Source organism: Cydia fagiglandana, chromosome 6 (genome assembly GCF_963556715.1).
Source record: "Cydia fagiglandana chromosome 6, ilCydFagi1.1, whole genome shotgun sequence".
Lineage (NCBI taxonomy): Eukaryota > Metazoa > Arthropoda > Insecta > Lepidoptera > Tortricidae > Cydia > Cydia fagiglandana.
Genome location: NC_085937.1, coordinates 18,086,428 through 18,108,193, shown reverse-complemented (window position 1 = coordinate 18,108,193; position 21,766 = coordinate 18,086,428). Strand labels below are relative to the sequence as shown.

Here is a 21,766-nt window from a genome sequence, read left to right as displayed (position 1 = left end):
TTTTTTTTCAAAATTGGGATTTTTTATGTTTTTTCTACTCAGAATCATGAGCTCTTTTGATTCTAATAGGAGAATAAAAGTGTCCCAAGATTTCCATACATTTTTCGATCTTTCCATTCCGAAACCGCCATACAAAGTCTATGAAAAAATGGTAACGGAATTGGAAAAAACCTTGGGACACTTTTTTTCTCCTATTAGGATAGAAAGAGCTCGTGATTCTGAGTAGAAATAACATTAAAAAACCCCTTTTTTTTTTTAAGTGTAGGGGACAACTTTAAATAAATTGGCCCACATTAACTAACTAATGTGACTCGACGATCCAAAAAGGGTATTGGCCTCCGAAGCAACAGGTACGCCACTTTTCGCTTCCTGCCAATTATCGGCTTAAAGCTGCCGCAGATCCGCTTTCGCAAACTAGTTCAATTTACTGCGATTAACTGGGTGATTCCTGTCACTGACGTACATAAATTAACTGGGTGATTTCACTGGATAGGTTTGTCCAGGAAAATTATTTAAAGATATCACTGAATTTAGCGATAACAGGGCCTGTTGTTACCTACATATTTTCTTATTTAATTTTATAAGTAGTTCAAGTTTTAAGAAGTTTATACTGTAGTGTTGCCCACGAAATTACTCAAATATATTAAAATATTAAAATTTCAGATGATCTTAGACGATTCCACGGAAATCAATCCTAAATTGCTTGGGTAAATACTTCACACTAATTGTGAAAACTATTGAATTCAAACCCTATTACTTTAGCAGTAAGGACTTACCCAAAATAACATCAAGGCCCATAATCTGCCCCACTAGCACCCCAAAGTTGACTCCCATGGGGCACACGACCCCCATTGCCCCCGCCAGGGCCATTGGGGCCAATTCCGTTAAGTACATTGGCACAATGCTCGTGGTTAGACCTGAAATTATTTTTACATTATTAGGTACACCTAACAATATTGATTAGGTACACAGCTTTAGAAATTATGAATCACGTTAACCGCGAATGCTAAAGAAGCCACTGGAGGTGGTCTAATCTTTTTTCCCTAAATAACATTTATTCCAATGTGTGCAAATTGTATTAATTATATAAGACTATCGTCCTGATCCCAGAGGGCCGATATAAAGAACTCCTTCCGAAATTTAATTTTTACTCTTAGTAAATAAGACAATATAAATTCAAAAACAAGACTAAAGTTACTGGCTACCTACACTATTCTGTGTATGTGTTGTCACCAAGTCTGGCTTATTAGCTTACAGCCACTGAGTTCGCTGCCACACTAGAAACAAGGCACCTGCCACCGAAATCACAGTGGTCAGAAATGTGTTTATATAACTCACCGGCTGATAGACCAACGATGAGTCTGCCCAATATGAGCAGTTCCACAGAGTTCGCAGCCCGACATACTAGAAACAAGGCGGCTCCAGCCACCGAAATCACAGTCGTCAGAAGTGTCGCTTTTCTCCTGAAAAGGTATGCTGTTATTATTCTTTTTTTAGTGTCATCTGTCATTGTTATCTGGAGGGGATAGTTTTTTTTTAATAAATTGAAAATAGGCAGATAAAACTTTCATGTTCTCATTAAATTAAACTAGGAAAGACAAATAAGTACTTACCTACATAAATAAATAGTGTGCACAAAAAATAAGTTATACAGAAGAACGAGATCTAAAACTGATGACGGCACCAACTTCATTGAAAACGACTTTTGTGCTAATTCTTACAGTATTCTGCCATATTTAGTCGCGTTACTTCCTGGTCATTTGTTATAAAAAAATCCTCTAACCTGCCAAGCTTGTCAGCCAGCGAAGCTCCTAATATGGAACCCGCACAGCCACCGACAATGAATATGGCCACCACCAAAGACCATAGAACATTCATCCAGCTCTTAGTAACAACCACATCGTAATGGTCGATCACGCTCCCGTTTACGAATTTCTGGATGATCTGTAAAGTCAAAATAGTTTATTATAGTCAACGATCAGCAGATCGCGACGGCAATGACACGTGTGAGATGTATGTTAGAGTTAGAGATAATTAACATCAGCATCGGGTTTGTGGTTTATTAATAGCTTGTATAACCTGTAATCGCTCTTTGTCACAAACATTTTCGCTAGAAAAAGAGGCAGACGATTACTGATTACAAGCCTTTTACAAAACTCGACCTTGTTTAACCATCTGATTCTGAAGAATAAAACTATTTTACGTTCACACCGACAGGAAACAGGAAATTGTTAAACAACTGAATAGTCACTGTAAAAGTAGATATCACAACAGACCGAAAGCAGGTAAAAAGAAGTCCAGTTACTAGTACCAAGTCTATCCCATCTGTTTGTCTGTGACTAACATTCGACTTACCGCAGCAGGCGTATTGATGACACTGATATTGTAGCCGACGGGTAAAGAACAGCCTAATGTAGTAGCGACACCAGCTAGAACTAAGTAGAAGGACCATCCGCCCTTGTACTTGGTGCTGTTGGTCAGCTGTTGATGCTCGTTTGTGGGCTGTAAACATATTGGTAAATTAGTATTATTTATAAAGGTGAGTCCCACGACGTCATAATACGTCAGATATATCAGGGGAGCGGCTTTCAACGATCGCTGTCGTAAATTCGAATTTACTAAGAGTAAGCAGATCGACACTAAAAGCGTTTTTAACCAAAACTATAGCATCTCTTAGTTATATGACGGGGTTATACAGCGATATTAGACAGCTTTTTTTTGAGGCGAGGCCGACTCTACTCTCGTAAATACCAATGGTGGATTAATGTGTGTGCTCGTATTTCTCATTACTTACAAGCATAATAAAATCTATCGTCTAAGAGAGCATATAGCGGAGGCAGCGGCAATAATATCAGCTGCAGCCGGTAACGCAGCACCGAAAACTAGTATGGGCCACACCCAGCCGCAATGCCAACTGCCCACCACACCGTATGTGAGCGCAGCACATGCGGATCCATGGCAACCAATAGCTGGTATGTCGTTCAGGAAATGTACTAACAACTGACCTTCGGTGGAACTTAACTAATCTTCGGTGGTACTTATGTTTTTGCTATAAGGTTTACAATTTATTGTGGTTATTTAACAGCGTTGCCGATGGTATCTTATTTAATAAAAGTTACAGTTTAAGGTTTGTATATGTATATTGACTGAGCAGTGTAACTTGTTTATAAAAAACACATCTTGCATCTTTCAGTGATTCATTGGGCCTTAGACAATATGAAGAAGTTTAAGCTTTATTTTTATGTCACAAACTAAAATGACCGTTAAAACCCAATTTGACCGATGTGTCCATTTAGTACAAAAATATAATGACTGGGTAGTAGATAAGAGATTAGGATGATACATAACCACAATGAATTCAAGTCAGGTACTACTAGAATGAAGTTAAAACATTCGAAGAATGACGAAACACATGCATTTAGTAAAACATTAGGTAATTAGCGTTAAACCCCATACGTCAATCCACACAATAAATACACTTACTTTACGCCACTCAAGACGCATACCTGAAGATATATCTAAACTTATAATAGTGTAGGTAACAAGTAACAAGTACATACAAAAGTTCAAAGGTGACCTAATGCATAGATTGACGTAGAAGGTACAACGAAAGTTATTGACAAAGGATACATATCATGGAGACAGTGGGTGAGAACATAGTTAGGCCGAGTATGAAGGTAGTCAGTTCAATCAGAACGAGAACTATGGACGCGGCGTATGCGGCGACCAATCTGGAACATGCAAATCTTCCTACTTATAGGGGATTTGGGGCTTTCCATCAGGCTTATGCCTCATCTGCAATAAGGACGTTTTTATGAGAATTTCTGTTGGAATTTCAGATGGAAACGTCCTTATTGCACATGAAGGGTAATGTTAAAGATGGAGACTCAATTTTCTTTTAGGACATACGAGTATATACTATTTAATTAACCAAAATGAAAAAAGATCGTATAATAAAGTTTAATAGTTTAAGAAAAAAATCATATTTCATGAATACGGATACGGATTTTATTTATTCCCGGCTGATCCACTGGGAATTTTTGAACAAAACTTGGGACAATTGTACTACTAGATGTAGATGTTGTGTGTAGATGTGTTGTCTACTAGATGTAGATGTGTGTAGATGTGCTCTTAATCACAAAAGGGCATTTTCTTCCCTTATCCTGCCCTGCTACGGCCTGTGCAAATACAACATGCATGCAAATAAAAGCGATGGAAGATGAAAAAAGCGCAGCTAAAGTCGGTACGTTTGATGTGCTGGCGTGCGTTGTGTTTAGAACATTTAGAAGATGAATACATATATGTGGTCTAAGATCCCACGATCCCGTTTCTATGGTCGACCTTCACCAATCTGTCTGACGGATGAAACTTTGAAAATATGTTCCAGAACATAAATAAATAGGGCTGCCTAAAGAAATATGGTCAAGGTTATTTTTAATAAATTTTTGAAAAACATTTTTTTCGCCAATTTTCACCGATTTGTCTGACGATCGAAATAAGTTTTAATGGAAAGTATACAACTTGTACAACATAAATCATCTAGGTTGCCTATCTTTTTCCGGTCACTATTATGTGGTTGCCGTGTTTAAAGAGGTGATTTTATATCGATATTTGCACTTATCTGTCTGACGCTTGAATTATACATCAAAATGATGGTAATTTTATTGCAAATACAATGGTATAGGGTTGCCTGCGAAAATCCGGTCACAAATAAGGGTTGCCAGGCTTTTAATTAAAATAAGAAGGGAAGACTTTTAGCGATAACTCATAAACGGCTGCACTAATCAATTTTTATTTTATTTTATTTTATTGAGTTTTTTAAGCACTATTTTCATGATTTTTTTCATATTTTTTGGACGGATGTTTCAAAAGTTAGAGAAAAAAAAACCTTTTTTTTTCTTTCTAAACGATTATTTCCGAAATGATTCACTTTATCAAGAAATGTTGTTTAAAGACCCCTATTTATTTTAAAAGGCCTATCCAACGACACCCCACACTATGAGATTGAAACGATAAAAAAATTGTCACACACAATTTGTTTCTTTCAAAGCGATTATTTCCGAAAATATTCACTTTATCAAAAAAAAATCTTCTAAAACCCCTATTCATTTTGAAAGACCTTTCCAATAACATCCCACACCATAGGGTTGACACGAAAAAAAAATTCTCACATACGTTTTGTTTCTTTCGAGGCGATTATTTCCTAAAATATTCACTTTATCAAAAAATGTTTTTTTGAAGAACCCTATTTATTTTAAAATTCATATCAAATGACATCTTACAACATAGGTATCAAAAGAAAAAAAAAGAAAAAAATGTATGTGACCATTTTTTTCGCTTCAACCCTATAATGTGACATGTCGTTGGATAGATCTTTTGAAATAAATACGGTTTTTTAGAAAACATTTTTTGATAAAGTGAATATTTTAGGAAATAATCGCCTCGAAAGAAACAAAATGTACGTGAGGATTTTTTTTCGTGGCAACCCTATGGTGTGGGATATAGTTGGAAAGGTCTTTCAAAATGAATAGGGGTTTTAGAAGATTTTTTTTGATAAAGTGAATATTTTCGGAAATAATCGCTTTGAAAGAAACAAATTGTGCGTGACAATTTTTTTATCCCATAGTGTGGGGTGTCGTTGGATAGGCCTTTCAAAATTAATAGGGGTCTTTAAACAACATTTCTCGATAAAGTGAATCATTTCGGAAATAATCGTTTAGAAAGAAAAAAAAAAGGTTTTTCTTTCTAACTTTTGAAACACCTGTCCAAAAAATATGAAAAAAATCATGAAAATAGTGCTTAAAAAACTCAATCAAATAAAATAAAATTAAACTTGATGAGTTCAGCCGTTTATGAGTTATCGCTAAAAGTCTTCCCTTCTTATTTTAATTAAAAGCCTGGCAACCCTTATCTGTGACCGGATTTTCGCAGGCAACCCTATACCATTGTATTTGCAATAAAATTACCATCATTTTGATGTATAATTTAAGCGTCAGGCAGATGAGTGCAAATATCGATATAAAATCACCTCTTTAAACACGGCAACCACATAATAGTGACCGGAAAAAGATAGGCAACCTAGATGATTTATGTTGTACAAGTTGTATACTTTCCAATGAAACTTATTTCGATCGTCAGACAAATCGATGAAATTTGGCGAAAAAATTTTTTTTTCAAAAATTTATTAAAAATAGCCTTGACCATATTTCTTATATTATTTATGTGCGATGATTACGGTACTCAGGGACTATGTACAGACACAGACAGATGACAGATAGACCACATTCTGGCCACAATTCTGGCGCCCCCAGTTAGCGGCCTGAACTAACTTCATATCAATTAAGTAATGACTGTAATGAGTTACAGCAATGCAACCTGGCGCAATGTCGTAACCGACATTGTTATCTGTGACCTAAAGAACTACTTATATAGGCAATCAAGTCTATGTTAAAGCAGACGAAGAATTGTGTCGCTTATTTATACTTAATATCATATAAAACCTCAAAAATGCGCGTTTTCCCAGAGATAAGACCTAGCTAGATCGATTATTCGACAACGAAAACCCCTATATAGCAAATTTCATCGAAATCGTTAGCCGTTTCCGAGATCCCCGAAAAATATATGTATATAAATAAATATATATACATATAAGGATCATCATCAGACTTAAGGGGTTCTGTTAGTGATTGTACAATCACAGAATAACTAATAGTACAGATGTAGTGCATAATTATTTTCGTGTCTTGCTATTTCAGCAGTCAGTCTCGATACAAAATGTACTGACGTTGACTGAAGCAGAGGCGTGGCTCACTCCGCGATTTCGTCGCCTTGCTACAGGTAGCTAAAAGTACATCCGTTCGACCCCAATTTTGGGGTTTGCCATAAGCCGCGCGTGGCGCTGTCGGCCTAACGGCCATATCTGTGCTGATCGTAACAGACGCGTTTTGTTAGAGAGTGAGTCTTCTGTGCCTAGTACTATTATTTATTCTGTGACTGAAGTAGCATGACAAATACGAACGTTTCCGAGAACATACGATGGAAGACAATTATGCACATCTGTACAGTGTTTACTATATTGGGTGTAAAATGACCATCAAATTATATAATACTGATAACTGAAAGTACGCAAGAAGCTGCGTAGGTATAATTTGTGACAAATATGGACAAGGTCTAATTTACGTTATCACTGTTTATATAGCAATTATACTGTACATTGATAACATAGCTTTTTTAAGCATTTTGATAAAAAGATTCTCTAGGCCAATTCAGCAGATGCAGCTTACACCATATATCTAGTAGACTGTATACACCGTGGGTTCGAATAAAATAACCCAACAGATTTCAAAGTTGTATTCTTGACTGCATTGAGAGATGTATTCTGAGATCGGTTTTGTTTTAGAGTTTATGATAATTCTTGTGAAAAAGTGTTTTTTGTAATAAATAACTCAATGAAAATTGCCTTTTTGGCTGCGACGCTGCCACTATGTGACTTGGTTTAGACCAACCTACTGACAGACATTCAAGTTTTATAGGTAAGTAAATATAATAAAAAACTTTCATTATTCGTTGTAATGTTTTGTTTTCGCCAAGATGTAAAAATGAATAACGTGTCGTGTACAGAAAACACACACAAAAAAAATTTTTTTTTTGCCCAATTAGACTAAAAGTCATATAAACATTTTTTGCTCCGACTTCAGGGGCCCGTTTCTCAAAAACTTGTAACTTGTAATACAAGTGGAAGTCCCTTTCTAAAATAAGCTGTCAAAAAGTGACACATTACAAGTAACAAACTCAGGAATGCGTGGTTAATGTCGGGTTACTCGGGCCCACGGTGTATATACTGGTAAAGTGAACCATATAATCATAATGATTTAATGATACTGATACCCAAGACCTAACGTCATCGACAGCTGATAGCCTAGGGGGTCAAGTCATAAATTGATGATGGAAAAATATGAATCTGTGTGCTTGCTTTAGGTAGGTACATGACTACAATTTTTAATACGATACACAACGGGAGGACTCTTATTGTACCTTTTTTCACTAGAGTCACATTATATGTCCAGGAGGGCTAGCCAAGATGACAATCATTGACAGAAAACGCTAATTGAAACTTTAAGGTGACGTCCATTAATCGCGTCATTTTTAAGGTACGGAACCTTAAAAACGACGCGAAATATTTTTCACGAAATTCGGGGTTTGGGTAAATCACACAATAAACATAAATGAACCAAGTGTTTGTTTAATAGATTTTGAGTTACGTAGGGGTCCAAACTCTAAATGGTTCGTGTTATAACACACGGCCGCTACGTCGCCAGTTCTCTTCTTTTGAACTTGGCTTGACACGCTGTATGACCTAAAAATGTCCTTTATTTATACGTTCTCGAAAATTTGATACTGAAGAAATCCTATTTCATATTTAACCTATTTTTAAGCAAAATTATAGGCATATCCTTTGGGCGTAGTTTTGACCAATTTTCTAAGTATTTAGCGTACTCAAGGCCTAAACTATTAATTACCGAGATCAGAAAAACCTAATTAAATCTAGTCCGTGATGTGTGTATGTATAGTAGGCACCTATACACTGTATGACCTACTTGGGCTACTTATGTAAACATAAGTAAACAAATTGTGCGTCTCAATGAATCAATATGTGTGCCCTATCATTTTCACCTACGCAACTACTGCGAAACCAGTGTTTCACAAGTACCTATTCACAACCAATTATGTACATACTTTATACATAGATGATAGACCTTCATAGTATATTGCACCTACGTGAAAACATACATAAATATAATCTCAAAATTGTTATTTCTCGCTCTTATGTATTTATAGTATGAGTATGACCAATAGACCGGGATGGTGTCTTAAATGACGACAACGCACTTACAACCCCTCTGGTTGGGTGTCCGTGGGCGACAGTAATTGCTTACCATCAGGCGATTTGTCCGCTAGTTTGCCTCCTACCTATATCATAAAAAAGTATCGCACCGGCATAACGCACGTAACTGTTTCTTTTCTTTATGATGGGAGAGCGCAAAAGAAAGAGCGTTTCGTACCGCGCGAAATTAAACCGTGGTCATCGTATCGTAGGTATTACAATGAGTTACAAACACGATTATCGTACTACATTTACGCCATCATATCGTTCACTATAATCGATGTTTTCAATTTCCTTAGCCTCAAACGAGAACTGTTCTAAAAGCGGTCCAATAATATCTACCGAAATAAAAATAATAGTATAAAAAAATTGTAGTAGTAAATAATAGTAGTGTGCCTATTCTGAAGTAATAAATTTAAATATGTATTTTCATACAAAGTAGGTAATTTAATTCGTTCTTAGAGTACAGAAATACCTAATTGCGAAAACCCAGACTTTTTATGATTCAATAAACCTTAGCATAAACATAGAAATACGCAATAAAAACCGGATTTTAGACATTAAAATTCACTACAAATATAACTAAGTAAATAAATGATTTTTAAAAGGTGAAAAAAAAAATAGTAACTAATAAGTATAAATAGACATACCGTTTTCTCATTATGTTCCCGAATCATTTCACTAGAGCGTAAAAACAAACACGACTGTCCGCGCCGGTTGGCAATAAATAATGTAATATAAAACTATGACTCCAAACTGATCGCAGTTATTCGACTTACCTTGAACTTTACGTAGATGTGTTTATCAAAAACACGAACACATACGAAAAGAACAACGCGTTAAGTAATTTTATTAAACGATTCAAATAACATACTTCACTCCATTCACTCGATGCCGTAGAACCCATAAATTCGTTGGCGCGAATCTTGAAAATAGAACACGTTTTTGCGCCGAAACTTTTTTAAATATCAAAGACAATGAACGAATGAATTACTTAATATATTTTTTAAACTTGTTTACACGACAATTTTTTTTCCAGGTGCGAAGGTAAGTGCAAAAGTCCAACGTCACGTGTGGAGAATTCACGTGCAATATTACCGTTGGCGTCGGCTGACCGCCTAATGGTTGTGGACTGCCCGCACTACCGTCTTTACGCTGCGTCTCCGCCATAATACCTCATGTTTTGTAAACTCTTCAGAAGGTATAAATTATAATCGGATATAGCCGGATTGTCTCTGATCACGCTAATAAGGGTCACTTCTTTCCCGTATTCTTAAGCTAATAATTACTATAGGAAAAATAAAGAATATTCCTTAAGTTACTCAATTATATCACAATGCTGTACTGTTTAGTAGAGCAACCACATTACTAATGTTATTATTTCAGGATAAGAAACTACCTATAACTCAAGTAAAGACTGCTTATCAGTGAAACTAATTAGTAATATTGATATTTCAAAACATATTTAATTATTAGTACCTAACCTAAGTATGGTATGCCACAGTTTAGACTTTAGAGTGTATGTTTGTATTATGTAATTATTTACTACAGTTACTATTCTTAGTAAAAATAAAAATTACAGTAGCCGCGCCGCCTATTGTCTACTTTTTACATGATTTTATTTAACTTGCAGTGTTTGTTTGTAGTATGTTTGTTTGTTTGGATCAAATTTGCAAGCTAAATTAGTCCCACTTCCCATTATTCAATTGACCTGAAACTTCACATAAGTAAGTATATCTAAATTGAGGGACAATGCAATATTATGGTACCATTGAATTGATTTGATAATGGACACAGGAGGTGGCCATAGGGACTCAGTGATACAACAACGCAAACTAATTGTGTTTGGGCTTGTTGGACTTGTCATGATGAGTATTGTTGCATGTTCAAAAAAAGTACAGTCAGTAATGAAATATTGCATCCAAAACGAAATTTAGCTTCTCACAATAAAAATTGTAATTTCCCTATAAATATTCCCTAAAAAAAATAATGCCTATTTCCGCAATTCTATATTAATTATCTTCATTGCACACTTACCAAAGTAATAAAAACCAAATAAATAATATAATGTGACAATGGCAACCCTAAAGATCTGCCCCTTATTACACACACTCTGATACCATCTGGTTTGGACTGGTAATACTACTGAGTATGATGTATGCATGTAAGTTTAAATTCTTACACTTTTCAATATGACCCTACATTTGTAACAGAAAAAAGGCATAATGTAATCAAATACTAAATCTTCTTGTAATGTTATTTAAATGTTGCAAATTATTGACACATGGGATTACTTTATTTATTTTTCCAAACATGTAATATGTATGGCCGTTATTTTGTTATCAAGTTTTCCTAAACTCATTAGGAATGAGAATAGTAGTTTGTACAATAACAAATTACATAAAAATTATTGTGACATTGGTAACTCAGATGGGACACAACATATAGACCCATATGAACCAGTAATAATAGTCTCCTAAAATTTTTGTATCTTTTTCCTGGTTCCAAACAATGTTGTTCCATGACAAAGCAAAACAAATGACTCGCATCTAGGGTTGCCAGATGGTCGGGATTTGGCGGGATTCTCCCGATTTTTAGCATGTGTTCCCGATTCCCGACAAAGTGTAAACTGTCCCGAAAAACAGCTTCACGTTATAAAACAATAATTTCAAGTTCCGAACTGTCGTCGAGCAAGCGAGCTGACGTAATGCCAATAAAGTAAAATATCGTTGTTTTTAATACAATTCTTATCTTATCTTATCTTATTGTTTTCGGGGGCCCTTGCGGATACACTTCGACCCATAGGGATCTTTTGTGCAGTTACCCCCTAGAAGAGATCCGTCAACTACTCAAGAGCTTTTCCCACCATATCCATGTGTCGGATGATGGAGCTCATGGGTAGCGTTTTAAAGTCCTTTGGTTCCAGGTATCCTGCTCCAAAGTCCTTCATTCTTTGTCTGGCGAGGGCGTGACATTCACACATTAAGTGTCTTACTGTCTCTTCCTCTTCGCCACACATACGACAATCGGTGTTGTCAGAGTGTCCCATCTTGGCCAGAAATCCTTTGACCCCGTAGTGGCCAGTAAACACCCCCGTTATGATTTGGAGTTGTCTTTTGCTAAGTTTCCAAAGCTTTTTGCTCCAGCCGGAGTCTATTCCTTGCATAAAGAGCTTTGCATGCTTTAGACCCGTCAGACTATCCCATTCTTCCTGGTGTTTAGTCTTGGTATGGTCTTTAATAGCCGTTGTGATGGTTCCCTGTGAGAGCCCCACGAATGGTTCCGGACCTATAAGGTTACTTACAGATCCGGCTCTGGCGAGTTCATCTGCATTTTCATTGCCTATGAATCCCTCGTGCCCTGGGATCCATACCAGTTGCACCCTGTTTTGCCTTCCAAGCTGGTTCAGAGCTTGGACGCCATTATATACCAGTCTAGAGTCCACTCTGGGAGCTTCGAGCGCTTTGAGAGCGGCCTGACTGTCGCTGAGTATATAGATATTCTTCCCTTGGGTTCGCCTAACTATATTCTCATGAACACAGGCAATTATAGCGAATGTCTCGGCTTGGAAGACAGTGGCGTAATTGCCCATGCTTATGCTACTACTAAAGTCATTTGCATAAATGCCTGCCCCCGTACCAGATTCTGTCTTAGACCCATCTGTGTACCATATAATGTCGTTTACATCAGAGATTGGTGCTTCAAGACCTTCGGTCCACTCAGCCCTTGTTGGAATTTTAACGTTAAAATTCTTATGGAACACAAACTTGGGTTGCATCTTATCGCAGCCCATGTCCGTAATCCTTTCCATGAAATTGTCGCATTCCATGTTTGTGTGTTTGGTCTTTGGCTTGCTATCGCTCCAGAGTCCTGTTAGGGTCAACCTGTGTAGCGATTTCCGCGCCTCAGATTGTATCACTAGGTGTAGCGGCGAGAGGTCTAGCAGTACCTCCATCGCCGCTGTTGGCGTCGTTCTAAACGCACCAGTAATAGCCATGCATGCCGTTCTTTGTATTTTCATAAGGGCATCCCTGCATGTGCTCTTTAGTGTCCTTGGCCACCATGCCAGGCATCCGTACAAGATGATAGGCCTTACCATCATGGTATAGATCCATCTTAGTACCTTTGGGTTTAGACCCCACGTTTTGCCATAAGCCGATCTACACATTCCAAACACTCTAAGTGCCTTGGTGGTTGTTAGTTCGACATGCTTTCTCCAGTTCAGCTCTTTATCTAGTGTAACGCCTAGATATTTCACTTCATTGGACATTTCCAGTACCCTTCCATAAAGCTTCAGCTGCTTCATGCCATTAAGGGTCTTTTTCCTGGTAAACGGTATTTCTACTGTTTTGCCTGGGTTTATGGAGAGTTGATGACAGTTGCACCATCTTTCCACTTGCTTCAGTGCTTTATTCATGATTTCCGATACTGTTCCCGGGAATTTCCCGTTTACAAGAATCACTAAATCATCTGCGTACCCTACCGTATGTATTGGGCCTTTGTTTAGTTCTTCCAACAGTGAGTTAACTACCAGACTCCAGAGAGTTGGTGAGAGAACCCCACCCTGTGGACAACCCTTCGTAGCCGTAGCTAATATTTCATCTCCCATAAGGGAGGATTTTATTAGTCGGCTATTTAGCATAGTACCAATCCATCTACAGATTGTTGGTTCTATGCCATGTTTAGATGCTGCAATATTGATTGCCTGATACGTGGTGCGGTCAAATGCCCCCTCCACGTCTATAAAAGTGGCCAGACATAGTTCTTTGTTCTCTATCGCCTGTTCCGCTCTGGTTGTCACCAGGTGTAGTGCCGTTTCAGTCGATTTACCCGGCTGATACGCACACTGCAATTGGTGCAGCGGATGCCTCTTAAGAGGACCATCCCTTATGTGTCTGTCTACCAGTTTCTCCAGTGTTTTGAGGAAAAACGATGACAGACTTATCGGCCTGTATGATTTGGCTTCTGTGTAATCTGCTTTGCCTGGTTTAGGCAAGTACGTTACCTTTACCATCCTCCACACACGCGGTACGTGTCCGAAGGCTATGCACGCTCTGTACAGTCTACCTAAGTGCGGTATTAGTACATTAGCGCCCTCTTGTAGTAGTATGGGGTAGATTCCATCTGGCCCCGGGGCTTTGTATGGTTGAAATGTGGATAGTGCCTGTAAAATACACAATAACACCATAGAACCACTCTCGGCACGACCACTCGGCGCCACGGTTAACAGTCAACTACCCCCACTCCTGCCGGTGCAGTATACTACATCCCTTCCTTGTTAACGAAAATAAAAGAGTTCTGATTTGCTTTGACTTATAATCATTGAATTATTTGGAAATCGATACATTTTTATATTCCAGTTAATTATAGATTCCACACGACAATCATATTAATCTTCATTTTGATCTTGGTCCGGGTGGGGTGCATTTTCGCTATTTTTATTTATAACAGCCCATTCACCAGTTTCAGCTTTCTTGAGGTGAACAACATTTCTGCGATATTCTTTTCCAGTCACGTCATTCCTTACTCTAACATCACCACCGGTTACGTCTGTAACAGTGTGCGACTCAGGATTAAAGTTGGGAGTAAGTTTGTTATCTTTTATTAAGTTCTTTACGTAGACCTTTTCACCGATTTCTAGATTACTATCTGCTGCTTTCCTCTTCCTATCCGTATATTCCCGTCCCTTTTCTTTCTTTTCTTTATCCCTGTCTCTTACATCTGAATCGAGAATTTTGCACTCCATATCAGCCGCTGTGGGTATTTTGTCTCGGAACTGCCTTCGAAAGAAGAGTTCTGAAGGTGTTTTACCTGTAGTGGAGTGTGGAGTGCTGTTGTACATAATTAGGTATTCTAGGAGATCATCTTTCCAGTTCTTTTTTTCTACTTGGCTGATTTTCAGCCGTTTAAGTATATCTCTGTTTTGGCGTTCGACTTCGCCGTTCATCTGCGGCCAATAAGGAATCGTATTGTATATTACAATATTGCATTCCTTACAGAAGGTTTTGAAGGTCTCGCTGGTAAACTGATTACCATTATCGCATGTCAAAGTCGCAGGATATCCCAAACGGGAAAATATTTCTTTTAGGACTCTAACCGTGTCTACAGCCGTGATACTTCGCATAATCTTGATTTCTTTGTAGCGACTATAGTAGTCGACGAGAACCAGTAAGTAATCGTTTGATGGCAGAGGTCCTAAAAAGTCAACCGCAACATCGATCCAGGGTTCGACTGGAAGCTCTCGTCTCTTACTAGGGTGTGGGGCGTTAGGTGCCGAAACGAGTGTACATCCTTTACAGGCCTTTACTCTGTTTTCAGCGTCTCGATCTATCTTCGGCCACCACACTTTAGTTCTGAGACGAGTCTTCATGGCTACAATGCCGGGATGACCTTGATGTGCCGCTTCCAGTACTCTGTCTCGAAGTTCTTTGGGGATAATCAATTTGTTCCCTCTCAAAGCAATATTTCCTTGAAAACAGATCTCAGCTTGGAAAGCTTTATAAGCGCTGACCGATTCATGCCATTTGTTTTCATAGATTCCACTTTTAAGCGCCATTATTTCTTCATCTGTGGCACAGACGGCTTCAATTTCTTTTAGTGGTACTGCTGTAGGCTTGCTGTATTGTACGATCGCATTAATATAATTTTCATTGTCAAACGGTTTGGGACTGATTGATTGGCAAAGCCGAGAAATGGGGTCGGCAATATTGTCTTTGCCTGGCCGGTAAATCACCTTGTACTTGTAAGCCTGCAAGCGGAGAACCCAGCGCTCAATACGTGCGCACGGTTTAGATCTGGGACCAAATATGGTTTCCAAGGGCTTGTGGTCGCTTATAATCTCAAACTCTTTGCCGAACAAATACGTTTTAAAATGTTCGACTGCCCAGACGAGGGCCAAGGCCTCTTTCTCGGTCTGGCAATACCTTTTCTCACAATCAGTTAGGCTCTTGTTACCGAACGCTATGACACGAGGGCCATTTTTACCTATTTGTATCAGTACCGCCCCAAGACCCACGGGAGATGCATCAGCTACTATTTGCGTTCTGTCAGCTGGGTTATAGTAGCCCAGCGTTTGTATATTGGACAACCTCGCTTTTAAAGTATCAAACGCTTGTTCTTGGGAGCTAGTCCAATATTTGCCAAGGTCGGTCGTTTTGCTCAATTTAAGTCGTACAAGCTGACGAAGGGGCTCAGTTAATGATGCCAAATTAGGGATCCACTTCCCCACATAATTAACCAACCCGAGAAAACTTTGAATCTCCTCCACATTGGTTGGTCTTTTCGCCGACTGAATGGCTTCGATATATTTATCAAGTGGTTTTACCCCTTTAGCAGTGAGTTCATGGCCAAGGAACTCAATTTTATCAGTCTTGTAAATGCATTTGCTTTCATTAAGCAGGACGTCGTTGTCCTTCAACACCTGTAGGACTTTCTTAAGCCGTGTATCATGTTGTTTTTCATTAGATCCGTATATAATTATGTCATCGATGAAGTTTGCGGTACCTTCACATCCTAACAACATCTTCTCTAGCACCTTTTGGAACATTTCCGGCGCGCATGACACTCCAAACATTAATCTTTTGTACCGAAATAATCCTTTACTGGTGCTGAAGGTTGTAATGTGCCTGCTGTCTTCGTCAATCTCTAGTTGATGAAAGGCATTTTTTATGTCAAGCCGAGAAAAGTATTTCGCTTGTCTGAAATGGGGTAGCAATTCATCCATCGTAGGAAGAGGGTGGTTCTCCCTTATAATAGCTTCATTAGCCCTCCTCATGTCGATACAAATTCGAAGGTCGCCATTCTCCTTGAGCACGGGCACCATAGGCGATACCCATTGCGAAGGCCCGTTCACCTCCTCGATGATATCAGATTCTTGGAGTTCTGCCAGTTTAGAATTTACTTTTTCTTCCAAAGGTATCGGTATTCTTCTATACGGTTGGATAACCGGTTTTACCTTATCATCGATTGGGATTTGAATTTTAACACCTTTGAATTTGGGAAATGTCTTACTGATGTTGTTAACCGGTATGCCAGTCTGAAGGACACCGAGCTGTTTTGCAGTTATCCTTCCCAACAGGTTACGCGATCCGTTTCGAATGACATATAGGGTAGCCGTTGTTTCAAGTCCATCACGAATGTATATCTGTGCCTCGAATTTCCCCATTACATCCAGTGGCGTTTGACTGCCATAAGGCACTAATGTCTTGTCAGGATTTTCGATTTGATTTGAGGTTTTCACGTTATGGCTCTTCAAATATTCCCACGTTTCATCAGTAATGATATTGCACTTACATCCAGAGTCTATCAACATCTCAACAGTGACACCACCGACCTGACAGTTGATAACGTCATCGTTATCTAGATGGAATACATAGTCCACTTCTTCGGTATCCTTTTGTGGATGGTCAAACTTTTGCCTTTTTGCTTTATCAAATTTTTCATCTTTTTTGTGTTCAAATTTCCGCTTTAGTTTTCTAGTTTTACAGTAATCTTTAAAATGTCCGACAATCCCACATTTCAGACACTTTTTGTCCCTAGCAGGGCATTCGGGTGCAAAAGACAAATGTTTATTGTTACCGCATCGGTAACAGGTCTTTGAGGTACCTCTAGCTGGTAATTTCTTAGTATCAATTTTATTGACGTCCGATTTATCCGTGTCACCCGCCTTAAATGATCCAGTTTTCCCAAAAGTGTCTAGTTGCCTATTGACAGTCTCCAGTGTGGTAGCTATAGTGATTACTTGGTGTAAAGTGACACTATCGCCGGTCGACAAAATCTTTTTCCGTAATTCAGAGCTATTTCCTTTCTCAATGATTTGATCGATTAAATGTTCGTCCTTTGCCGTAAATTTACATTTGTCAGCCTGTTGACGAAGTCTCACAAGAAAAGCTTCAAACCTTTCGCCTTCATCTTGCTTCATAAGTCTAAACATGTAGCGTTCATAATATCTACTCTGCTTAGGAGAAAAATAAGCGTCTAATTTTTCCATAGCCACATTATAGACATCCACGTCATCAGCTTCTTCGGCGTGAGCCCCTGGCAAATTGTAATAGACTTCTTGCAGTGCAAGGCCACCAAGGTGCAATAAAGTGGCCCGCTTGACCACATCTTCTTCAATATTAGCGGCCAGAAAGTATATCTCAAGAGCCCGTTTCCATTTTTCCCATCTTACACCGACGGAAACCGGGTCGCCACCACAGTCGAAATGGTCTAAACTTGGAATGGTTGATGTTACTTGTGCCATTTTGGTGCGATCTGTAACAACAAGTGATTCTGTATAGTTTAATTTGCAACTACACAGGATCCATTGAGCACCTAGTCAGCATTCACCACATGACCACATGAACCACATCACACATGACCACCATATCTCGTAAACATCCACAACCAGGTCTGTCATATTGACCTCTCGTACAAATCTTCTAAATCACTTCTAAATGCGGCCTGTCAAATTGACCTCTAATAACCCACTGTTACTTTTAATCACAGCAACCATTGTCTATCATATTGACCTTTCATATAAAAGTCTTCCAAATCACTTTTATTATTACATGGTCTATCAAATTGACCTCACATGTATAACTCTAACTCGGGCAAAACCATGGCCTATCGTATTGACCTTTCATACATATAAAGTATTCCATAACACTTTTAATATCTACATGGTCTGTCAAATTGACCTTTCATACCCGTATAACAAAACAATAACAACAGTGAAACTATGGTCTATCATATTGACCTTACGTGTAGGTAACTGTACACCCGCCATAGGTAGGTACCGGCATGGCATGGCCCGTCGTATCGACCTCTTAAACCAAACGATCAATATTACCACCATACCTACCCTAAGATCTTATTTATTTAAATACAGTCATTCATATGTACAACAACATACCGGTAATTACTTTTTATAACATTCGTAAGCATATCTTGCTTATGAAAGCGAATACCATTCTATTATTTAGCCGTTTGATAGCACGCGTCATCACAACAAATAGCGGTGTAGTTGTAATTAAGCACCACAAATTAACTACAGCACCGTTAATTTAATCCGTATTTTAATGTAGTAAATATGTATATTATTAAAGTTTTTTTTTTTAATACTTAATCATAACCTTGGTAAGTACTAGAGGATACTACTAAAGGAATCCAGTAATAATTATCTCATCATTCATTAACGGTAGGTACTTTCCGATCATACTAAAGTTAGCTGATTTCCATCTAGGTAGGTACTTATGGTCGCAATGCAAGTAAACAATCACAATAATGCATCGAATCATTGCTCCACGCTGCACGCCAGCCGGTGCAAATATCGTAAACAAGACAGTTACCACCTTTTCCATCAACTGAACCGTTAATTTTGGGTAACAGTCGTAATTGTTTACTTTTAATATTAATTTCATAGCCAATAAACAACACTTCGATATAAAGTTCGCTTCCCATTCGTACCTACAAGTTTTAGATTTTAAGTATTTAGGTACCTACTTAGTGTTCCTTCCCTTTCCTTTAAACAATTAAGTAGTTTTCCTGAATGTACTTACATTTTCCTCGATCGCCACTTGTAAAATACACAATAACACCATAGAACCACTCTCGGCACGACCACTCGGCGCCACGGTTAACAGTCAACTACCCCCACTCCTGCCGGTGCAGTATACTACATCGCCCATTGTATCTTATCGTGATCTACTACCTTTTTAGACGTGTCCCAGTTGTACCTGGTCGTGCTGATGGATTGTTCCATTGCACCGGTTGCTACATCGTCCGTTACGCTCTGATGTATTATCGAGCCTGGGAAGTGTGTGTCACACATAACTTTGAGGGTTTCTAGCCCCGTTTCAGTCATTCTTCCGTCACTTCTTCTGATGGAAGTGAGTGGAACTGACTTTGTTGCAGCTAGTGCCTTTGTAAGTCTCATGCCTTCCGGTATGGACCTGATTTGATCGCAATGGTTCATCCATGCTTTCCTTTTTGCTTTCCTCACAGCTTTGCTGTATTCCGTGAGTTTTCGCGCGTAATGCTCGAAGTCATTGGTCCTTTTAGCATCATTGAAGACAGCTCTGGTTTCCTTCCGGAGTTTTGCAATCTCCGGGTTCCACCAGGGCACCTTCTTCGCCAGGATTTTCTTTTCCGGGCAGTTGTTTGTCCAAGCTGTATAGACAGCTTGTGCTATTCTGTCTGTTTCAAGTTCTATGTCAATAATAGAGTTAATACAATTACTTTAATTTGAATGAATTTTTTTTCTCGACTTAAGTCCCGAAATCCCGAAAAATTGATGTTGTTTCCCGATAATAGCGCCTTTCGATCTGGCAACCCTACTCGCATCACTCACTTAATAGCAAGTAGCGGCCCGACTTCAAAGAATCCTCTATAAACAGAACAAAGCCTCCTAATGTATAAACAAACCAGTTAACCGATTCGGGGCTGATGACACCCCTGCCGTGTCATCAATGTTTTTTACGTGTGACGTATGACACGGGAGGAGTGGCATCATATCATATTCTATGGCGCATGGCCGTGACGATGAATGTGTCATGAAATGATTATTCCGTGCCATAGCCAAAAGTTTTCGAAAATGGAACACGCAACGAATGGGTTAATCTTTGACTCATTGTTCTCACTATTTCAGTTATTGAAAGATAACACTGCATGCACAAAGTAAATAAACATACAGTGAAGCTATATTACTGTCTTTTTATGTAACATATGAGCACAAAATGCCGTGTCTTACAGCTACATGTTATTACTATTTTAATATTAATATAGGCCGGTAGCTTGAACATGTCATGCTCGCTTAAAAGTCTTTGCTTACGGTGGCGTTGTTGATCGGGTCGCCACTTTCCCGAATGAAGGTTGAGGGAGGCGATGGCTGAGATACGCGTCATACTCGTGAACGGGTGCTGTTTGTGGAGACTGGTCTGTTAAGCTAACACGAGCTATTATACTTAGTAACTTTTATTAATTAATTACAGTGAGACGCCTCATTCTGTTCTCGTATGTTTCTTTTCTTTTAATGAATGTATTAATTATACAGGATATTGACTCTTGGAGACCCTATACATCTCTAAGGATAACTTGATAAACTATATAATCTTATAGTTCTGACACCTAGAGACATTTACACCTCTAAATATTATAGATTTTTTGTGTGTGTTTTTTTATCTGTATTTTGTATGTAATTCGACATTAAGAGACCATATACATCTCTTAGTAATTGTAATACGTTAGATTGAATTGTTAGTTTTAATTTATAAAATTGTTGATGTTATTATTTTTGCTTTTATGTAAATTCAATGTTGACGTGTAAAAGTGCCCTTGTGGCCTATTTGCTGAATAAATGTTGATATTTGATATATTTGATACATAATCAGTCAATGGTCAAAGGCTTGAATATGGAATAACGTAACAGAAAATGTACTTATTATAGTGCCCTAATTATTACGTGAATAGATAATAATCTATAAGCCGCATAGAGGTCGATAACCTCTGTACACTACGAAATTTTAATGTCACTGCTGCAGTGGTATTAACATTTAATGCTAATCTACCTTTGTATGATGCATCTAAAGGTTTTTAGTATTTTCTATAGTTATTGTACTTACCGACTGTGATAGGTCTCGAAATAGTTTTGGTGATACTGGCTCGGTAAACAGTGCTGCACGCTCTGCTGACTCTCCCATATCAAGGAAACTAGCACACAAAGGTGGCCTATCAGAGTCAGAAAACGTGCTGGAATCAAAGTTTCAGCGCCTCTCATGCCGCGCCAGTTAGAAAATAAGTGTAAAAAGCTTTTTAAGTACAGTGCGCGCGTGCGAAATAATTCAAAGCTCAAATTTTGTAGTGCGTTTGGTTTGTTGTCAGTGTCAACTGTCAAAATCGCGA

The 21,766-nt window shown here is 38.4% G+C and overlaps 1 protein-coding gene across 3 annotated transcripts in view; it reads right to left on the bottom strand.

The window, feature by feature from the left end:
* Positions 1-21,766, bottom strand: part of LOC134665413 (solute carrier family 2, facilitated glucose transporter member 3-like) — a 27,816-nt gene extending 6,050 nt beyond the window's left edge. The window contains exons 1-7 of one of the 3 annotated variants that reach the window (XM_063522369.1): positions 21,487-21,766; positions 3,631-3,731; positions 2,795-2,969; positions 2,356-2,502; positions 1,784-1,944; positions 1,339-1,463; positions 777-917 (exon numbers count right to left, since the gene is read on the bottom strand). In XM_063522369.1, coding sequence (XP_063378439.1) covers positions 777-917; positions 1,339-1,463; positions 1,784-1,944; positions 2,356-2,502; positions 2,795-2,800 — 580 coding nt within the window. In that variant the 5' untranslated portion in view covers positions 2,801-2,969; positions 3,631-3,731; positions 21,487-21,766. Of the gene's footprint in view, positions 1-776; positions 918-1,338; positions 1,464-1,783; positions 1,945-2,355; positions 2,503-2,794; positions 2,970-3,630; positions 3,732-9,534; positions 9,607-21,486 lie in introns of those variants that run through there. The other 2 variants (XM_063522367.1, XM_063522368.1) reach the window with 2 other exon arrangements.